At 42.9% G+C, this 23,030-nt stretch overlaps 1 protein-coding gene across 1 annotated transcript in view; it reads left to right on the top strand.

Annotated features, from left to right (window-relative positions):
* The first annotated feature begins 15,584 nt into the window (after window positions 1-15,584).
* Window positions 15,585-23,030, top strand: part of CCDC170 (coiled-coil domain containing 170) — a 112,406-nt gene continuing 104,960 nt past the window's right edge. The window contains exon 1 of the mRNA XM_066372988.1: window positions 15,585-15,677. Within this exon, the coding sequence (XP_066229085.1) occupies window positions 15,621-15,677 (57 nt within the window). The 5' untranslated portion in view covers window positions 15,585-15,620. The remainder of the gene's footprint in view (window positions 15,678-23,030) is intronic.

Here is a 23,030-nt window from a genome sequence, read left to right as displayed (position 1 = left end):
CTCAACTACTCACGAACAGCCAAAATTTAAACTTCTATCTGGTGGATTCCAAAACTCAAGTTAGGGCTTTTCTTTGAAGTTACTATGTCAGCATATTTTGTAAGGAAATTCTTTTTAAAAATGAGTTAATATACTATCAGTGGAAATGTAAGCATTAGACTATGTGGATAAGGCATATTAGGAGTTAATAATATATTGAAGTCTCAGTAGAGGAAAAAAAAACCCATTTAAAGATCAATTTTATGTTTTAAAGTAATTTAGAATGGGGGAGGGTGAGAATGGGTTGTTTTTTTGTATTTCCTATCTTTGGACACATACGAATTCATGGAATTCTACAATAGGCCGAACACCACACTGAGAAAGGAAGTCTTCTGTAAAAACTTTGATGTACAGGGTTGAACATCGGCAAACCCAGTAATGAAAGGATGTCTCTTAATGTTTCATGCCACCAACCAGCTGAAAAACAGTGGGTAGTTATTTTGAAGGGAAATTATTCCGGAGAACAGATGGAAGTGATTTGATGAGAATGGCTCATTCTTCCAACCCAAACTTGTTTTTTTCTCTTGGTGAAATCCAAAATCTGTTCATATAAATAATTCTACTTCTTGTCCAGTCTTTGATAGCATTACTGATAAATCAATTAAAATTAAATGAGGCTCAATTTTATATTAATCTGTAAAAGTATGCCTTAATTCTATATTTTTATGTCCTTTCTCATCAGTTCCCAAATGGATTGTGGTTTGAACTGCTTGAAACTCTAATAATGGTGATCTTAGAGAAGCCCATTAGTCACTGTTCATTTCTGAGGTAGGTTTTTATTCAAAGAGTTGATAAATTGGGCAAGGAATCTGAATTCGTCCCAGCTCTGTTACTAATTAACTTTGTAATTTTTTAGCTAGGAGTTCAATTCTGTTACTTAATGTGCTTGTATATGAGCAGTAAACTCCCTCTTAGCTTTATCTAGGATTTCATGATCTAATTGTGTTTTTTGCCATGCTCCAAGGCTGGCAATCCTATTTATTCTTCTGGCACAAAAGTTGGCATTTTACCATTGTGGAAAATTCTTCTTTCTACTTTGTGCCATTTTTTTTCTTCATGGAAAATTCTAGGTTTTTTTTGTATATTAATCTCTGTTTAACCCATTGAAAGGTTGGCTGATTTCCCTTGTGATTATGATGTATAAGATGTTGACTCCTATCTCCACACTGGAAAGGTCAATGGCCCCTATTATATTATGACCAAGTGCTCTTGCAATCTTAAACATTTTGGAAGTTTTCTTTATTTCTTTTTAATTGAATGTATTGGGGTAACATGGGTTAAAAAATTATATAGGTGTCAATGTATGATTCTGTAATACATCATCTGTCTATTGTATTGTGTGTGCCACCCCAAGTCTTCAATCACCATTTATCCCTCCCTATGCCCTCTTCTACCTCCTCTCACCATTTTGGAAATTTTAAGTGGTTTCTATAAGACAAATCATGAGGATAAACATGTTGGTAAGTAAGAACCAAAGAGTAAAATTATTTTCAGTTAAAGAATTGATTGAAATTTCCTCATTATAGACTGCAGACACAATAGACAAAAAATTCTTCATGGGATGGAGGAATATTGTATTATATTGAGGCACCTCACTTAGCAACGGGACTCTAGGATAGAAACTGAAGCCGACATTGTTGAGTGACTGTGTGACAGTCATTTTCTCTTCCGTATTTTCCTGGCACAGCCGCCATCTTGCTTGAGCATTGCTTTCCTTGTTGGTAGCACCCCCTTCTCCACTGATTCTTCCTCTGGAGTTTCCGTGTCCAGAGTGAGCTGCACTTGCTCCATTTTACACAGGAGAATAGACTCTTAGAGAATAAGAAACTTAGCAGCTGGTAGCAAGCGGCAGTGCCTGTATTTGAACAAGGTCAAAGGGACCCAAACCCACAGTTTTTGCCACCACCTACATTGCCTTCCATAATAATAATAATACTTTATCATACATTTTGCAAAAACACTTTATACTTTTCGAAAGAATTCACATACTATGTCACTGTGAGAGCAATATGAGATACTGTGCTCTTTTATTTTATTGTAACTTGATCTATGTATGGGGCAACAGAGGTTTAACAAGTTCCACATATCTACAATAGTAAGTGGCTGGATTGGAACCCAAACCCAAAAGCTTCTAAGTCTTCTGCCCTTTCTGTGGTCCCATAAATTCTTTAGGACAAATAGTAAGATCTCTCAGAGATCAGAAATGTCACTGTGAAAAGTTAGACATTATCTTATTAGCCACTGGGTTCTCAACCTGCACTTCTCTGGGCTTTTTGGGGGGGGGTCTGTGGAGGTACTTCGGGGGTTTTGGAGGGGCAGTTTAGTGGGACTCGAGCACCTCGCCCATAGTCAACTAGGTGAAGCAGGGGAATCTCCAGAATGGTCTGTTCTGCATACTGGGCTCCTGAAAAAGACTCCAATTGACCAAAGATTCATGGGCTTGGGGAGGGGAAAGGCTTGAAAACCTCTGCTCTAGATGACAGGAGCCATCAACGCTCCCGGGAGCGTGGAGGGGAGGCGTTTTAGATCAGCTTGTCAGCTGTTGCAGGAGACTTGCCCTCGGAGAACCTGGTAGCGGCTTTTAGGAAGGAGGTACAAGAGAAGTGACAGAGGGGCTGGTGGAGAAGGATGGGGCCGGGCAGGAAAGTCAGAGCAAGGCGCGGAGAAGAGCAAACTCCATTTTCCTGGATTTTAGGGTCCAGAGGACTTAACTTTTTTTTTTTTTTTACATATTTAAAATTTTGATTTTTAAATTCTAAATTTGACTTTTTTCTTTGGGATCCAGTTGTATGATTTTTGCACGCACATACAGATTTACATAATGACCGCCATAATTAGAATACAGAGCCGTTCTAGCACAGCCCCAGCCCCCCTGAACCCCCTCCTGCTGTTCCTTTATAATCTGTGCCCACACCCAGAACTCCTGGCTCAACAGATCTGGGCTTTATCCTTACAGCTTTGTCCTTCTCAAAATGTCCTAGAAATGGAGTCATTCAATAGAAATCTGTGGAGACTGGCTTCTTTCACTTGGCATAATGCCTTTGAGCTTCATCCGTGTTGCTGTGTGTGTCAATATTTCAAGAGTCTGAGCCAGGAAATAGGGTTGTAAAAAAGCCACGACTTGATCATGTTGGGACCTGAATCTTTCTGAGCTAGAAAGAGTAATAATCAGGTTTTACAAATTATCTGGGGGATTCATTAATTTACTCATTTGTACCCTTACTTAGCAACAAATACATGCTAGGTACAGTTTTCAGTGTTTGGGGTATGGTAATGAACAAGATAAAAATCCACCCTCCAGGAGGAGTTTCTAGTCCAGTGAGGGGAAACAAACAGGTCTATGAGTGATTGTGTGTCAGAAAGGGACGTGTCCTGGCTGGAGGGGTGAGGGAGAGAGGCTCACTGAGCCAGCCTGGTCGGGGAGAGCCGCGTCAGCGTCGCAGCTTTTACTGCAGACCTGGTGAAATACCGGAGGCAGTCGTGCAGCCCTCTGGGAATGAGAGGTCCAGCCGGAGGGAGCTGTGGGGGTCAAGAGCCCCAGCGTGGGCACATGCTTGCCATGGCTCAGGAAAAACAAGGAGGTGTAGACAGAGCGGTGTGAGACTGGCCAGGTCCTGTGGGGTCTTGAGGACCGTTGAAAGGACTTTGAGTTATTATTCTAAGTGTGATGGTCAACCATTGGAGGGTTTCAAGCCAGAGTGACCTGCTCAGGAGTGCAATCCGTAAAGGCCACTTGTATGACTAGATAGAGAATGGACTCTTAAGAACATGTGTGCAGAATGGATTGGGGGAATGGGGAGAAAAAGGCAAAGCAGCCATGTAATATGGGTCTGAACTAGACCTACGGGAGACCAAAATGGAAGGAAGATAAATGCAAAAACTAGCTGAAAGGAAGATGAAGTTTGTTACTGAAGGTTGCACAGGCTGAAATTTAAATAAGGGATTCTGACATTCTCCAATAAAATTCAGCAGGATCATGTTTTGTTTTTTTTCTTTGTTTTATTTTATTTGTTTTTAAAATGATGCATTGTATATTTAAGGTTACACTAGCTGTAAGAGCAGATAAGTACCCAAAGCTCAGTGGCTAGCAGAATAGAATGTACTCTTTTGAAGTCCAGTGGGCTGGGATATGTGTGTGGGGGGTGGTGGGTTTATCGGCTCCATGCTGTCATTCAGGGACCCAGGCCGATGGAGGCTCTCCCACCTTTATTTGTGGTGTTGGAAGTCGTTCTGGAATCAGGATCTAGCCAGCAGATGGAGAAAGAGAAAGCATACAGAATTGAGGCTTCTATGAGCCAAATTAGTAAGATAATTCTGTCTGCATACCAACAGCTGGAATTCAAGGCCACACCTAACCAGGTTTAGTGAACAGCTAACCAGTCTATGTTACATGTACAATTGCAAAATAAAAATTGGAAAATAATAAACTGGGCCCTGGATTTAAGTGTTGGCTTCGGGGCAAGTCAAGCTACATTTATGTTTGAGTTTTTGTGACCATGTATGAACACTTGAGTGTATAGAGATGGATTCAGAGAGTTTTGTTTACATGTACATTACCAAGTGGCTGTGCCTAACATATATCATAGGAATTAGAAAAATTCTTACTGTTTTCTCATTTTACCTTTTGGCATTCTGGTAAAATTTCCTTCCCCTGCGAAGGCTTTCCCGACCTATCACCAGGTGCTTCTGTAGCTCCTGCTGTGAAGGAATAGGTGTGCAATATTGTTCTAATCTTCTATGGTCGCTTTTCATAGTAGTGGTGGCTGATTTAGCAAATGAAGTCAAGGCAGTACACACTCATAAATCAGTGTACTGTATCTATGATGAAACTTTCAGGAACTATCTCAAGAGACATCTGTCCCTGGGAAGGCTGAGGTATTCATTTCTTTGAAAAACGATTAACTGAATACTTGGCTTCCTGTATCTTGCTTCCTTCTGTTTCTCTTTTATTAGAGGCAGTTTTATAGACCGAGGAAATTTATGGCTAGTAATGCAGGCTTATAAAGAGGGTATTTTAATTGAGGTCATATTGGTGAATCAGCAGAAGATAAAATCTCTTTCCAGAAAGGAGACTATTTTTGTGATGTTGAGGAGGAGATCAGGATCGCTTTATAGGTATGTATAGGATTGGTTAAAACCTCAGTTGTAATAAAGTGTAGCCTGCCCTGTCATCGAAATGTTTTTGAATACTTTTGTGAAAACCTTAGCAGGGAGTTAGAACTGATATCAAGAAGCCAAAAGGCAATATGCAAGGAATAGTCTTCGCTCTCGACTTCCATGGACTTTTTTTTTAAACAAGAATTATTTGTTGCTTTTTGAAAGGAAGTTGGCATAATTTGAAAAGAAACCCAAAACATGTCTAAAATGGGGTCAGGAAAATCCCACACTCCCCCACCCAAAGCCATAAGATTTTCCAAAATAATAAAGACGTTTAAAAGGTCCAGATGAAGCTGATGTGTTGCTTAATTTAGAAGACACATTTGCTCTTAAAAGTTGATTTTAATGGAATGTTTGGCAAATTATCATATTTTTTGGTGGGATTTTTAACGTGGGTCCTTCAAAAACCCCCACTTGTGGGAGCAAAGAAGAACCAGAAAATATGCAATTATTTTTCATCTCTCAGAGTAATCCCAACTGGACATCTGGTGACATTGGGCTCCCATGGTCCTGCTCTCTTGAACGCTCTGGACACATGCTGTGAACAGATGAGGATTCTGAGGGAAGATGACTTCCCCGAGGGCGACTTCACGGTCACAGGCTTTCAGGCTTTGAGTGGAGAACCTTGATCTTTAAAAATCTGAAAGCGTATTTATTCATTGAGATGAGAAAAAAAGTTATCCACTGGACAAGACATTAACATTTGAGGTCTGCTGCTTTTCCCTGGAGCTTCCATTGTGCAATGACCTCACTTGTGATCACCATAGTCCTTTTTTATATGTGCTAATGTATTCTCCTGAGTGCAGGCTGTCTTGGCTGGGGAAGTGGTGTCTTTCTAAGGTGTTTGCAGAGCCCTGTTTTGGTTCTTGGAGATGAGGCACTTCTGTTGCTTCCAGTTACTACCTGCAACCATTTCTAACATTCTTATTTTACAACAGGATGGAAAAAGCTTTAAGAATTTGTTATTATATACTGAGTAGTCAAAAAAAAAAATTTTTTTTTAAAGCCTACGATCTTTCAAAGTTCTGAGTAATTTAGAACAAGAGTAAACACTTTGCTTTCCTAATCCTTTTTGGTAGTGTTAGTATCTTGTTTGGGAATTTTTTACTCCGTGATTTAAAAAAAAATTTTTTTGGCAGAGACAGAGAGAGACAGAGAGAGGGACAGACAGGCAGGAAGGGAGAGAGAGAGATGAGAAGCATCAATTCTTTGTTGTGGCACCTTAATTGTTCATTGACTGCTTTCTCATATGTGCCTTTACGGCGGGGGAGGGGGGTGTCGCTCCAGCAGAGCCAGTGACTGCTTGCTTAAGCCAGCGTCCTCTGGGCTCATTAGCGAGCACGGGGTCATGTCTATGATCCCACACTTAAACCAGCTACCCGCGCTCAAGCCGGATGAGCCTGTGTTCAAGCCGGATGAGCCTGTATTCAAGCCAGCCACCTCGGGGTTTTGAACCTGGGTCCTCTGCGTCCCAGTCCAACACTCTAACCACTGCGCAACCTCCTAGTCAGGCTATTCCGTGTTTTAAAATATATAAATGAGTAGCTGGCACTTACTCTGTACTTTGTTGCAGATTCGGTACTGGGCCCTTCACCTGTGTTAACTCACGCAATGCTTGTAGCAACCCTGAGTGAAGCACTGTTATTACCTCTGCTGTCCCGATGGGGAAAGAGCCCCAAGGAGGTGGCCCAATTTGCCCAAGATCACAAGGCTAGGAAGTGGCAAAGCCAGGATTTCATCTCAGCCTGCCTGGCTCCAGGGTCTGGCCACTTAACCACTGTTTGAGGACTCCAAGTCCAGGGATAAATTCAAGGACTTTTAGTATTTTTTTAAAAGGACATGATCTCTCACCGAAGTTCATACTATACCGGTGCCTTTTATTTTTTCATATATATGAAAAGAACGAGATTTTATCTATGATATGATTTCAATTAAGAATACGTCTATGATTGCCAACTTTATTAAAGCAGGGGAAATGCTTGATCCTACAACCTTTTCACTGGGTATTCGGTTATTTTCCGCTACCTAAAAATAGTGTTTGCTTATTAAAAATTTTCAATTACAATGTACATTCAATATTATTTTATACTAGTTTCAGGTGTACAGCACAGTGGTTCAACGATCATATACTTTACAAAGTGTTCCCCCCAATAGTTCCGGTACCCACCTGCCCCAGGGTTGGTTTTTGTCTGGGAAAAACGTGCCAACTACATGGTGCAGGTGTAATTTTTCAGTACTATATCTACTGATGTGATATAGCAGCGATATTCTCTCAATATTGTAAACCTCTCCTTTAAAGATTATATTGCTTTTTAACAACCACAGATATTTTTGTAGGCATCGTGGCTTCATTTTTCTTCAAAGAATTTCATAATCTCTTTGATGCTTTCAAAGGCATTATGCACACTGAAGTTTGATTCCTTCCTCTTTTCTTTTTCTGATACTATTAGTTTTATTTTAAAAACCATACCAACTTAATACAGAGCAAATCCATTTAAAAATTATTATTTTGGAAGTAACATTTGGCCTGCTTTTTAAAATGCATGATAAATGCTGCAAATCCTTGAATTCATTTTTATTCTTTCCTTCATTATTTTCATCCCAAAGATTTTCAAATATAGAATGAAAAAATACTATGAGACAGAAAAAAATAACAAGATTCACAAAATTTTTTTCATCATTTTGTCATATGTGATCAATTTCCAAAACTTTGAACCAGTAGAGTGTTTTGGAAAATCTATTTTTACTTCAGGTGGATAGTTTTTGACAAGAATATATAATTTAAAAAACTCATATTATATGGTTGTATACCTGAATTGGTTGAAAGTCCAGTTGGCTTATCCTATTTAATTACTGCATTATTAAATATTATTTAATAGCAATTGTATTTATAATGAAAACATAGATTTAAATTGGGATCTCAAAGATACCCACCATTCTGTATAATAAACAGATTATACAAACTGGTGTGAATGTCAGATTTAATCAGTGACCAGTTGCAGTGGAGTACAGTAGACTTTTGTTATTCATAGTAGTTATTTTCTAAAGTTGCTTCGAATGCTGCATTAGCAAATACTGAACCCTTGTTCCTAGGGAAAGTACAGTGTTAGCTTTTGGTCACAGCGTTTTCATTGACAGATCAATACATAACCTTGTTTTACGTGCATTTCTGTTTAAAGACACTTACTTTGAAATATATTGTTGACTCATTAACGTTGAACTCACAGCCAACAGTACTCAAGTCATGCCTCAGTGAAGCTGACCTAACACACTGTTTTCTCCATGAGACACGTTGCAGCCTTACTATGCTTAGGAGCACTAGACAGAAAGAACTTCAGCACTGTGAATGGAGGCGTTTTAAACAGAGAAATCACCCCCCAAAAATGCAAAAAAGAAAAGAATGTTGCACTGAATAGCTCTCGAACCAGACCTTGCTTAGGGAGGAGTTGAAACCAGATGGCAGAGCGTCGCCTGGTTTGACCTCAGTGGGAACCTGCATGCCAGTGACTCAGATTGGTCACCACTCTGCATGTGTCTGCGAACGACCGTGAAAGTGTCATGACTGTAGACCTGGGGTTGCAAATAAATCTCAGGGAGTGGATGAATTCACAAACAATGAGAATTGACTGTATTTATAAAACTTAAGGACATGCAGTGGTCAGTGTGTCAGAAAACCAATGTTTTATTTAGACACCCAAGTTCTATTTTATTTTATTAAAAATTAAAAACCTTTTTCAATTGTAGTTGACATTCAATATTATATTAGTTTCAGGTATACGGCACAGTGGTTAGACGTTTATATAACTTACAGAATGACCCTCCGATAAGTCTGGTATCCACTGTACATAGTTATTACAATGTTATTGACTATATTTCCCAAGCTGTAGTTTACAGCCCCTGGTTATTTTGTCACCGTCAATTTGTACTTAATCTTTTCCCCTTTTCACCTAACTCTTCAGCTCCTCTCCCAACTGGCGACTAGCCCTATGTTCTCTGATTTATGAGTTTGTTTCTGTTTTGTTTACTTGATTCTACATGTAAGTGAACTCATATAGTGTTCGTCTTTCTCTGTCTCACTTATTTCACTTAGCATAATACCTTCTAGGTCCATCTATGTTGTCACAAATGGTAAGATTTCATTTTTTATGGCTGGGTAATATTTTATGGTCTAATATTCCATGGTCCCATAGCTCTTTTATCCACTTGTCTGTTGATGGGTACTGGTGTTGCTTCCATAACCTGGCTATTGTAAATAATGCTGTAATGAAATAAGGGTGCACATAGCTTTCCAAATTAATGTTTCGGATTTCTTTGGATAAATACCCAGAAGTGGGATAGCTGGGTTGTATGGTAGTTCTATTTTTAATTTTCTGTGGAACCTTCCTACTGTTTCTCATAGTGGCTACACCAATTTGCAATCCCACCAACAGTGCATGAGGGTTCCCTTTTCTCCACATCATTGTCAATACTCATTGAAACCCAAGTTGTTTTAGATATTATTATCAAACTTGTTCTTACTTCGTAATCCAAGCAGCTGGTATATATCTACCCCTTTAGGAAAGATACTTTTGTTCTATGAGTTGAAAAACAATGTCATAATAAATGTATAAATCATACATTTTAAAATCAATGAAAGTGTAATAAATTAACAAAGAAAATTTAAAATAGCAAGGAAGTCTCCATTGTGGATATTGTCCCTTTCCAGGTGGTGCTCTGTGCAGGGCACAGCCTGACCAACCCTTGATGGCAGCCTGGGCTGCAGCACAGGTCACATAGGGGAAACACAGCCAGCAGAGCAGATGCGTTCAACTTTTGAGAAACACTGTTGGATAATATGGATGACAGAGTAGAGAACTTGGAGGCCTCCCTTGAAAGACCTGTAGGACCATTACCATTTATGTGATGTGAATGTGTGCAAGCTCTCTGAACTTTAGTTTTCACACCTGTCATACAGGGTATTAATACCCACCTCAGAAGAATTGATTTGAGGAGGAAAAATAACCTATGAAAATTTTTGTTATTAAGTGAAAGACGGGGAGGCACAGACAGACTCCCACATGCGCCCTGACCAGGATCCACCTGGCAAGTCCCCTACCAGGTGATGCTCTGCCCGTCTGGGCTGCTGCTCCATTGCTTGGCAACTGAGCTATTTTAGTGCCTGAGGCAAGGCCATGGAGCCATCCTCAGCACCTGGGGCCAACTAGCTCCCACTGAGCTATGGCTGCAGGAGGGGAGGAGAAGAGAGAGTTGGAGATAGAGAAATGAGGAGGGAGGGGTGAAGAAGCAGATGGGCACTTCTCCTGTGTGCCCTGACTGGGAATCAAACCAAGGATATCCACAAGCCAGGATGATGCTCTACCACTGAGCCAACTGGCCAGGGTCGAAAATTATTTTTTTTTTAAAAAGTATATGATAAAATGCTCCCTCTTTTCCAATAGACAGTGGGGTTTCTTTGAAAGTTTTAGAATGAGAATCTAATCAGATTTTAGGTTTTAGAAAAATAATTCTTGCATTGGTCTGAAAATAGATGAGATAACCACAAGGGGTGTGGAGGAGAGGGGAATCCAAGAGGCCTTTAGGGCACTTACTTCACCCCAGACTTCCTGTAATCCCCCTGATTGGTCGACATCTTTTTTCTTAATGAAGAGACACATGGTGAGGCGGTTCTTCTGACAGTTTGCCAGAAGGTACTCTCGCCCCTTAGAATAGAAAAATATTAACATTGTTTGTCCAGTTAATCCCTCCAGTTTTTTTCCTAAAATATTAATTTTAAACTTGCAAGTTTACTATGGAAAGATCCCTTCAGTAAGGCCAGGAAGGATGGTATTATGTACAACGAATCTTTTTGACTAGTTGAGAAAATATAGATTAAAACTTGTAGAGTTTAAAGTCAAATACAAATCCTATAAGTCCAGAAAATATGTATTATCATGGATGTTTTTCAGGAACTTATAGTTACTCAGCTAAAATATTTTTAAGGTACTTTCAATTTTTGATAAGAATTTTGCTCTTGAAAAGAATCTTGTAATTTAACAATGACACTCCGAAGGTCCTTGAGTTGGTCATTTTCCATAAAGGGAGGTTTCAGCGGTCCTCTGAGTTTATCCTATAGTAAAGTTATACAATGATCCACATTTATTTTAGGTATAAAATCTTTTGTCAACAGTCATATGAATGGGGGAATTTAAAATAAAAGGACTTTAAAAATGAATGTCTGTAAATCTATGAAGCTCTTTGAAAGTGACATTGATAAATTGTTTTACAGCTAGCTGTGTTGTCATATTAGACCAAATAAGGGACAGGGTAGTACTAGGACAAATTGATAAAACTAAAATCATCGCTAGAGAAAACTCTTTTCTTCCAGAGATCAAATAGAGATTAGCACAAGTGAACCAAGTGCAAGCGAGGGTAACTGTCTTTAAAGCCTCAATGCTCTGTCAGTTATGCCAGCAGTAGACTATGGTGGTCTATATTTCACCAAAGACTCTTCCGTTAGATCAGTGGTTCTCAACCTGTGGGTCGCGACCCCGGCGGGGGTCGAACAACCAAAACACAGGGGTCGCCTAAAGCCATCGGAAAATACATATTATATATAATATTTATTTTATATACATATTATATATTATATGTATTTTCCGACCCCTGTGTATTATATATAATATGTATTTTCCGACCCCTGTGTATTATATATTATATGTATTTTCCGATGGCTTTAGGCGACCCCTGTGTTTTATATATAGTATGTATTTTCCAATGGCTTTAGGTGACTCCTGTGTTTTATATATAATATGTATTTCCGATGGCTTTAGGTGACCCCTGAGTTTTGGTCGTTCGACCCCTGCCGGGGTCGCGACCCACAGGTTGAGAACCGCTGCATTACATGATTCAAGGAGCTGTTTGCCATCTTTGGCAACATTTTCTTCAGTTGCTTAAGAAAATATTTCAAACCAACACGGTCTTTAAAAACCATCCATAGACAACTAAAATGTCTTAGGAGTGCTTTCAGTGATAGGTGTCCAAGTATATGTTAATGGCCCCCAAAGTCATTATCATATTATACATTTTCTTATGAGAAGCATGTATATTGGCAAGGCAAACAAGCAAACAAGAAAGCCCCAAACTAAAAGCCTGAGGGCCAGAAGAGAGATAGTTCTTTATTGCTTCCCAGAGCTGCTTGGGAGGCATTTTTATCTTGTCTCAGATACCATGTTTATTTGCATATGTGTCAGCATACCAGGTTTAAAAATGTATTTCGGAATAAAATTTAACATGATAGCAGAATGAGCTGGAAATTCTGGTGTCAGCTGGATATGCCCAGGATTTCCTGTTTCCAAACTGCAAAATATGTTTGCTTTCCCCTATCAGCACCTCAGACTAAATTTGTCCCAAGTTGAACTCTCTCGGTCTCTCTTCTCCCTCTTCCGCTCCACCTCCTTGCTGCCTTTCCGCCTCAGTGGGCTTCCAGCCTGGCTGCTAACCTCAGACTCCACTTGGTTCCACCTTGGAATCTGCCACCTCCCACCCTCACTGCACGCATTCCCACCTGTCCCTGCTCTCACCTGGCCTGTGACAGCCTCTGCCCACAGGCCCCCTGCCTCCTGTCTGTCTCCAGCAACGCATCACACCAGCGGTGGCCCTGTTGTCCTCCTTTGGTTCAGCATTCATAATGCTGTTCTTCAAAATCATGGCCAATGGAAGAGTTTCTATACTGCATGACCCAAACCCAGCCTGGCACCTAGTTTGGAACATCCTTCTTCTGTAAGGAAGTGGTGGACTAGGAGTATAAATACAAGGAGGTGTATGAGGCCACACAGCTGGGAGCTTCTGTCTTGGTTGCCATTATAAAGGAAAATAGAAGTCTGTACTGGGTGTTGTGGATCATGATAAACTGCCCATACATGTGGCTTTGTGAGGAATCTGGGCTGGCACTCGCTTTGTGCATTCTCACTTCCCTCCCTTGCTTGAACTGTCACCAGACCCAGCCCCCCCCCACACACACACACACAGTGCCAGCCCGCATGTTCTACCCTCATAGTGCAGGCTGGCCCCAGACTGTAGTCCCTCCTAGGGTGCAGCTCAGACCTATATCTGCACTCAAAAGTCCTCTTTCTCAACTCTCAAAGGACAGACACATCACCGGATGCTTCCTTGAAGACTCACTTGGCTCATGTCTGACATTCCAGAAAGTTCTAAGGTTTCTGGGGAGGAGTCAGGCCAAGGTCTTTTTCTGCTTCTATTTGGCACAAAAGTGCATTGCTTTTGCATAGAGAAAAACCTCTTTAACACTGATTAAATTTTTTCTGTATTGTGTGTAGGGGTTTCTTCATCTTCATTGAGGTATAACTGACCAATGAGATTGTAAGATATTTAAAATGTGCATCGTGATGATTTGATATACATCAGGGGAAGGTTCCTTCCATCCAGTCAATGCATCCATCAGCAACACTGATTTTTAAAGACTGAATTCATACGTTCTATTGTCATGAAGAAGAGTTGTAAAGTTGATCAGAATGACTAGAATTAGACTTTATAAAGTTGAATTCTGAAACTATTGGATGTAGAGTTCACAGGGAAGGGACTTTCTCAGGGTGGTTCTCCTCCAGGTGCCTTGAGCTTTAATCAGCTGTTGTGTTTCCTCGGGCAGAGTGTCCTGTCACTGACAATTTAACAAGTGTGTAGTGATTCTGCTGCAAGGGAAAACTGCACCCTGCAAACCATTCCGTAATAGGAGATTTATGAAAGTTGCTTCAAGTGAAAGCATTGGGCTGAGTCTGGCTTGGATAGGTGGCAATGTTGCTGTAAAATCAAAAGCTATGGTCAAGGGCAAGGAAATCTCAGACACAACAATGCACGCATATCAATGTCTGTATGGAATCCCAGGAAAGCTGTCGAGTCTGATTCTGAGCTGTACAGAGGTCTACCAACGGCCTTCAAGTGAGGCGAATGTGGGTTCCTCACCTTCTCTGTGCTTTAGTCTTAGGGGCTGGGGTCTGACCTTTATTTTGCCTCTGATTGTCCTAGGCATACAACCCTAGGACAATTTATTTTATTTCCATGTGATCGGTAGTAACTCATCTTAAAACTGTCTAATCCTAATATCCACTTCGTATTCTTGTTTACTGTAATGAGGTTATACCTGGAAAGCACGTACAACAACTCTTATAAAAACACGTGTTTCGTAATTAGCAGCTCTGGCTGCTGCTAACACCACTGTTACTATTACTTACATTTCCCTGCAGTGTTGTTGGACAGGTGAATGGAAGAATGCTCACCAGGACAGGCTACACAATTTGTGGAGCCCACACCATATGAAAATGTACGAGATCAGGAAGAATTTCTAGAAATTTTAAAATTTTTTCTTAATTTCTTAAACTTTATTTCCATGTGAAACGATTTAACATTTAAAATTTTGTAATTAAAAATTTAAATTTATTGTGTTAACGTGGATTCAGGTGTCCCACTCAATATAACACCCTCACCCCCAGACAACATACTCCCCATTGCATCTCCTTTGTCCCCCTTCCCCTGACTCTCTCCCCCTCTCCTCTGGGATTTGCTGTCCTGTTATTTGTATCTATGTGTTATGTATATATAAGAATTTCTAAGATTTTTATTTATTCATTTTTAGAGAGAGGAGAGAGAGAAAGAGAGGGGGAGAAGGGGAGAAGGGGGAAGGAGCAGGAAGCATCAACTCCCATATGTGCCTTGACCCGGCAAGCCCAGGGTTTAGACCCGGAGACCTCAGTCTTCCAGGTGGCACTTGATCCTCTGCGGCATCACAGGTCAGGCCAGGAAGAATTTCAAGCCTGGGACAGGAGACCATTAAACCAGCGCTGGACCCTCGTGCCACCGCGCAGCTGGCCCTGGAGCTTGAAGTACAAGTGTTTGCATACAGTAAGCGCTATGTAAATGCTCCTCCGTTTGCACACAGTAAGCGCTACGTAAATGCTTTCACCTTTGCGTTAACGTGTTTTCACACCTTGCACGCGCCAGCGCTGTTAACATTGCCCACTCGCTGTCACTTGGTCCCCACCCCACGACATAAGGACAAAGTCTGTGGTTGCTCTTGGGGTGGAATTCTCCGTGAGGACGAACCTCCAACCCCGCTGTCCCCCAGTCGCTCTGGCAAATGGTCGCTCAGCCGAGCGTGGGCCTGGCCAGATGGGAGCCCCGAAGAGGAGACACCCTCGGGAGGATTGGGGCGCCCCCGGCTACGACCCAGAGGCAGAAGGTGGTCGGGGCACCTGCTGGTTAGCAGCACCGCGGGCCCAGGGGTCACAGATGAGCCGCCAGCGTCCGGGCCTCGCCGCCGCCCGGCGTGTTTACCGGTTGCCACGGGAGACGCGCCGGGCCGCTCGCGACGCCGCAGCCTCGCGCTCCGCGGACGCGGTCCCGGCCGAGCGCGCCCCGGGGCTCCAGCCGGCATGAGCCGCCCGAGGCGCCGGGACCCGACCAGCGCCGCCGCGCCGCCGGCGCCCGAGGTACGGTCCCGGCCCGCTGGTGCGCGCGGGGGTGGCGGGCCGCCTCCCTAACGCCGGAGCCCGGCCTGGGGGCCCGGGTGCGCGAACTAATGGGATGCGTGGGAGGTCGGAGTTCGCGAGTCCTCGCCTGGAAATTCACCGGACTTGCTAGCAGCCGGTTCATCTCGGAAGTTAGGGGCCGGGCCTGAGTTTGTGAAGAGCGTCTGAATTTTAGCTGCACCCCTTTGCTTCTCCGACCATGTATTTCAGCAGTGTGTCCGTCTCCTGTGGACCCTTCCTGCCTTTGCCCACCACCCTTAGTAGCAAGTAACCCTTTCACTAGTTAGCTAAGACATGATTTAGAGCAGTTCCTTTAAAATCTGAGGGGGCATAGGGTTAATGCCAGTCCTGAGCAAAGTCTGGCCTTTTTTGTTGTTGCTAAGCACCCGACATGTTAATTCAGCTGTCGTTGGATTCATTTACTCATTTACTCCTGGGAGGTACTTAGGAGACGTTTTGGGCACCAGTTATATTACCACTCACGCTCACACTTCTGGCTGGCTCAGCCTGGGTTACTATCCCCTTCTGGTCCTGGCGTTAGGACCCCAGCAAGCAGAGTGTGGGGCGGTTGCTAGAGACGTGGGAACTGTGTTCAGCTTAATATCTATCCTGAGAGATGTCCTCAGCCTAGCTACACTGACCACAGAAGTCCCTGGGGACACTCTCGTGTTCAAAACATGAGGTGGGTTCTCCACGGTGCTACAGGACTTCTAATATTCAGCCTCTTTGATTGTTGCCTTATTGATATCTTACCCAATAGTGCTTTACATCTGACCTATATTCAGATTTCTCTGATTTTGGCGTGTTTGTGGAAAATTAGTACTGTCTTATACAAATACTAATATGTCTTTCATTTGACATTTTTGCATATTTTATCCCAATATGGTTTCCTCTGTGAATTAAGAATGTAAGTCCCTGCCCCAAAGAATGTTAACCCATACATACGTATGCAGTATTTTTATATTATTTATATTTGTTTGGTGAACCAATGAAAGTAAATCACTGACATCATGACCTTTTATCCCTAAATATTCAGAGCTATGGTCCCCAACCCCCGGGCCGCGGACCGGTACCGGGCCGTGGGCCATTTGGTACCGGTCCGCAGAAAAAGAATAAATAACTTACATTATTTCCGTTTTATTTATATTTAAGCTTGAATGATGTTTTATTTTAAAAAAAATGACTAGATTTCCTCTGTTACATCCGTCTAAGACTCACTCTTGACGCTTGTCTCGGTCACGTGATACATTTATCTGTCCCACCCTAAAGCCCAGTCCGTGAAAATATTTTCTGACATTAAACTGGTCCGTGGCCCAAAAAAGGTTCCCGGCTCCTGTTCTAGAGTGTATCTCTTAAGAACAAGGGCATTTGGCCTTGGGAGGTCGGCTCAGTGGTAGAACATCTGCCTGGCGTGTGGATGTCTGGGTTTGATTCCCTGTTAGGGCACATAGGAGAAGCAACCATCTGCTTCTCCACCCCTACCCTTCCCCCTTCTCTCTCTCTTTCTCTCTCTCTCCCTCTCCTACATCTATGGCTTGATTGATTTTAGCGTGTTGGCCCTGGGCACTGAGGATGGCTCCCTGGACCCTCCACCTCAGAAGCTAAAAAGAAAAAGGGCATTCTCTAACCAAAATATAATGATCAAATTCAGGATGTTAAACATTATTGCAATAATGTTATCTAATGTACACTATCAGCTAAAATTTTGCCAGTTGTCCCAATCACGGCATTTACTGCAATTATTTTTCATTTTAGGAACACACAGTGTCTTTAGTTGTGTCTCTAGTCTCTGTAAATCCAGAGCATGCTGTCCCTTAGCCTTTCTATGTCTTAGATGATACTGATAGTTTTTACAGAGTCTGGGTCACTTGTGGAATCGGTTTATCTGACTGTTTTCTATGATTAGAGTTTTTGGTGGAATACTAGGTGATGTGTCTCAGTGCATCCCACCAGGAGTTACATGATGTCAATTTTTCCAACTATGGGTGATGTTTCTGTGGAAAAATAAGTTTTAGCAATCAATAAGTGATCATGTAGAGTAATCTTATTGATTCATATTGAGATATATTTTAGGGGAAATTTTACTGCTTATATAAAGGAAAATATCTACCATACCTAAGATTTTAATAGACCTCAAAGACCTATATTTTATTGAGAATAAAAGTAGAAACAGAAAGACTAGCAATTTATTCCAATTAATTTTTCAGTTTACAAAGTACTTCATCTGAGACAGTCTTATAAGTCAGGTAGGCAAGACAGGAATTTCCCACTAAGTAAGTGATGAAATGCCTTGCTTAAATAGCTAATGATGGGATGGGGACTAAATATCTTCCTCTGAGAGCTGATTCCTTTTCCTACCGCACCGTGATGCACTGAAAAACAGATGAAATTGCACAGCAGGGATAGCCTTTGACTGTATCAGCAGAGCTTTCCCAGGCTAGAACATGTGTTGCGCAGTACTAAGAGCAAAATCATGTGAACTGGAGTGTAACTGCTCAAGCATGCGGGACAGAAACATGCTTGGGGAAATTTATAAATGCAGCCTTCAGTGGACTGTCTGACTTTGCCATGCAGTAAGATACAGAAGCTGGAAAGAGCAACCAAAGCATATAAAGTAATACCAGTCAGCCAAAAGCTGTAGCAGTCATTTGGTGAAAAGTGCCTGGCTTGGGTCTCAGAAGCTATGTCTGGACCTGGCTGGTGGCTCAGTGGATAGAACATTGGCAGATGTATGGATATTGGGGGTTCAATTTCCAGTCATGACACACAGGAGAAGCAATCATCTGCTTCTCTCCCTCCCTTTCCCCCTTCTCTCCCTCTTCTCCTGCAGCCAGTGGCTTGATTGGTTCAGCGTGGCCCCAGGTGCTGAGGATAGCTTGGTTAGTCCAAGTGCATCAACTTTAGGCATTAAAAATAGCTCGGGCCCTGGCCGGTTGGCTCAGCGGTAGAGCGTCGGCCTAGCGTGCGGAGGACCCGGGTTCGATTCCCGGCCAGGGCACACAGGAGAAGCGCCCATTTGCTTCTCCACCCCTCCGCCGCGCTTTCCTCTCTGTCTCTCTCTTCCCCTCCCGCAGCCAAGGCTCCATTGGAGCAAAGATGGCCCGGGCGCTGGGGATGGCTCCTCGGCCTCTGCCCCAGGCGCTAGAGTGGCTCTGGTCGCAATATGGCGACGCCCAGGATGGGCAGAGCATCGCCCCCTGGTGGGCAGAGCGCCGCCCCATGGTGGGCGTGCCGGGTGGATCCCGGTCGGGCGCATGCGGGAGTCTGTCTGACTGTCTCTCCCTGTTTCCAGCTTCAGAAAAATGAAAAAAAAAAAAAAAAAAAAAAAAAAATAGCTCGGTACTCAAGCATTGGCCCCAGATGGGGTTGCTGGGTGGATTCTGATCAGGGCATATGTGGGAGTCTGCCTCACTGCCTCACTATCTCCTTCTCTCACCTAAGGAAAAAAGAAAAAAGAAAAAAAAAAGATGCTACAACTGTACTTTGCTATGTCTGTATTTTTACATACCTACATTCCTGTAACCCTGAACTAACCACAGTTATGGCTCCAACGCATACCATTGCTGGGAATTTGAGCAAGTTTATTTCCTCTCTGTAAAAGCCTGGTTACTTAGAATAACTGCTGGAGTTCTTAAGAGAAGCAAATGTAAATAGCAACACAGTCTGTCAACAGCTACATTTCCTCAAAGCAAAGGACTTAGATATAATTATGAAGGAAGTAAAGTTAGTTTTCCCTTTCTTTCCCCACCATTTCAACTTTTTAAGAAATTATGATAAATATACCATTTACCATCTTAACCATATTTAAGTGGCGTTCAGTACATTTACATTGTTGTGTAACCATCACTGCCATTCATCTCACAAACTCTTTTCATCTCGCAGAACTGAAACTCTGCACCCACTAAACCAGGGGTCAGGAACCTATGGCTCGTGAGCCAGATGTGGCTCTTTTGATGGCTGCATCTGGCTCGCAGACAAATCTTTAATAACAAAAATAATAATGTTAAAAATATAAAACATTCTCATGTATTACAATCTATTCATTTTCTACCGCTCATGTTCATGGTTGCGGGTGGCTGGATGAAGCCAATCACAGCTGTCCTCCAGAACAACACCAAATTTTTATTGGATAATGCATAAAGTACACGGGTCGTTGTGAGGTCAGGAAGTAAACTTCCCTCCTTTTAATCAAATAGCTAGCTAATTGCAGAAACCCTTTTGATGAAAAAGATGGCTAAAAGAAAAAAGATGAGGATTATCGTACTTTTCAGCAGGAATGGACAGAGGAATTCGCCTTTGTGGAGAGAGCAGGTTCTGCGGTGTGTCTAATATGCAATGATAAAATTGCATCGATGAAATGGTCAAATATAAAGTAGCATTTCGATACACGCCATACTACATTTGCATTGAAATATCCAGTGGGGGACAGCAGGAAGAAAGCATGTCAAGAGCTACTGTGCAGAGTGCAAGCTAGTCAGCAGTAATTTCGTGTTTGAACCCAACAAGGTGACTGGAATTCAGCTAGCTTTGCTGGTGCTTTAGCAATTGTGAGAAACGGAAAGCCATTCACAGATGGGGAGTATGCCAAGACATTCATGCTTGATGTTGCCATTGAACTTTCTGATGACTTTTTGGATAAAGACAAGATAAATGAATAAAAGACATGCCTCTGCTGGCAAGAACTGTTCACGATTGTACCATCATGATGGCAAATCAAATTGAGGCAACACAAGTGAAGGACATAAATGCAGCACCATTCTTTTCTCTCGCTTTGGATGAGTCAACAGATGTAAGCCATTTATCCCAGTTCAGCGTGATTGCAAGGTATGCTGTCAGTGACACACTACGTGAGGAAAGTCTTGCTGTTTTGCCTATGAAAGAGACAATAAGAGGGGAGGACTTATTCAAGTCTTTCACTGAGTTCACTAAAGAAAAAAATCTACCAATGGATAAACTTATTTCAGTGTGTACTGATGGTGCTCCGTGCATGGTGGGGAAAAACAGAGGATTTGTAGCACTTCTTCATGAACATGAAAAGAGACCCATCCTAAGTTTTCACTGCATCCTACATCAGGAGGCGCTTTGTGCTCAGATGTGTGGCGAGCAGCTTGGTGAGGTGATGTTGCTGGTCATTCGAGTGGTCAACTTTATAGTTGCCCGAGCTTTAAATGATCACCAGTTTAAAACACTGCTGGATGAAGTTGGGAATAATTATCTTGGCCTGCTTCTGCACAGCAATGTGTGTTGGTTGTCAAGAGGGAAGGTACTCAGCCATTTCGCGCTTGTCTGAGTGAAATCCAGACTTTTCTTTTTTTTTTTTTTTTTTTTTTAGAAGCTGGAAATGGGGAGAGACAGTCAGACAGACTCCCGTATGCGCCCGACCGGGATCCACCTGGCACGCCCACCAGGGGCAACGCTCTGCCCACCAGGGGGCGATGCTCTGCCCCTCTGGGGCATCGCTCTGTTGCGACCAGAGCCACTCTAGCGCCTGGGGCAGAGGCCAAGGAGCCATCCCCAGCGCCCGGGCCATCTTTGCTCCAATGGAGCCTTGACTGCGGGAGGGGAAGAGAGAGACAGAGAGGAAGGAGGGGGGGGGTGAAGAAGCAAATGGGCGCTTCACCTATGTGCCCTGGCCGGGAATCGAACCCGGGTCCCCTGCATGCCAAGCCGACGCTCTACCACTGAGCCAACCGGCCAGGGCCAGACTTTTCTTGAAATGAAAAATGTTGAGCATCCTGAGTTTAGCTAACACTGAGTGGCTCCTGAAGTTCTACTATCTCGTGGCCATGACTGAACATCTGAACCAGCTCAATGTGAAAATGCAAGGCATTGGAAATACAGTCTTATCCCTTCAACAAGCAGTGTTTGCATTTGAAAACAAGCTGGAACTCTTCATCGGGGACATTGAAACAGGTCGTTTACTACACTTTGAAAAAACTGGGAGAGTTTAAAGATGCATACACAGCAAGTGACCCTGCTCAACATCTTGATCTCCAGCAGCTAGCGGGCTTCACATCTAATCTCCTGCAGTCATCCAAAGCGTGCTTTGGAGATTTCCATGAGCGCACTCGTCTTTTTAAGTTCATCACCCATCCACACGAGTGTGCAGTGGACAGCGCCAACCTGAGTTACATCCTGGTGTCTCCGTCAGAGATTTTGAGCTATAAGCTGCTGACCTGAAGGCCTCAGACATGTGGGTGAATAAGTTCAAGTCACTGAATGAAGATTTGGAAAGACTTGCACGACAGCAAGCAGAGTTGGCGAGCAAACACAAGTGGGGAAAAATGAAAAAACTTCAACCCGCGGACCAGCTGATTGTCAAAACTTGGAATGCACTTCCCATCACATACCACACACTGCAGCGTGTGAGTATTGCTGTACTGACAATGTTTGGCTCTACATATGCACGTGAGCAGTCTTTCTCACATCTAAAGAACGTTAAGACCAACCTACGATCACGTTTAACGGATGAAGTCTCAACGCCTGCATGAAGCTTAACCTCACCACATATCAATCAGACTACAAAGCCATCAGCAAAACCATGCAGCACCAGAAGTCGCATTAATGGTAAGAAGTACTTTATTCATCATTGTTTAGCAACAGCATAACAATGCTATTAAAAAGAATTCAGAGACTTATTGTACTTTAAAAGTGTTGGTCTTGCATAAAATGCACACATTTATTTGTATTTAGTGTTAAACATATTGTATGGCTCTCACAGAATTACATTTTAAAATATGTGGTGTTCGGCCCTGGCCGGTTGGCTCAGCGGTAGAGCGTCGGCCTAGCGTGCGGAGGACCCGGGTTCGATTCCCGGCCAGGGCACACAGGAGAAGCGCCCAACTGCTTCTCCACCCCTCCGCCGCGCTTTCCTCTCTGTCTCTCTCTTCCCCTCCCGCAGCCAAGGCTCCATTGGAGCAAAGATGGCCCGGGCGCTGGGGATGGCTCTGTGGCCTCTGCCTCAGGCGCTAGAGTGGCTCTGGTCGCAACATGGCGATGCCCAGGATGGGCAGAGCATCGCCCCCTGGTGGGCAGAGCATCGCCCCATGGTGGGCGTGCCGGGTGGATCCTGGTCGGGCGCATGCGGGAGTCTGTCTGACTGTCTCTCCCTGTTTCCAGCTTCAGAAAAATGAAAAAAAAAAAAAAAATATGTGGTGTTCATGGCTCTCTCAGCCAAAAAGGTTCCCGACCCCTGCTCTAAATGATTACTCCCTGCCACCCTCTCTCCCTGGGCCCTGGCTACCACTGTTCCACTTTCTGTCTCTGAATTGGACATTAGGCAGAATCATACAATATTAATTTTTATGATTGGCT

The sequence above is a fragment of the Saccopteryx leptura genome, chromosome 3 (genome assembly GCF_036850995.1).
Source record: "Saccopteryx leptura isolate mSacLep1 chromosome 3, mSacLep1_pri_phased_curated, whole genome shotgun sequence".
In the NCBI taxonomy this organism is placed as follows: domain Eukaryota; kingdom Metazoa; phylum Chordata; class Mammalia; order Chiroptera; family Emballonuridae; genus Saccopteryx; species Saccopteryx leptura.
This window is presented reverse-complemented; position numbering and strand designations above follow the sequence as displayed.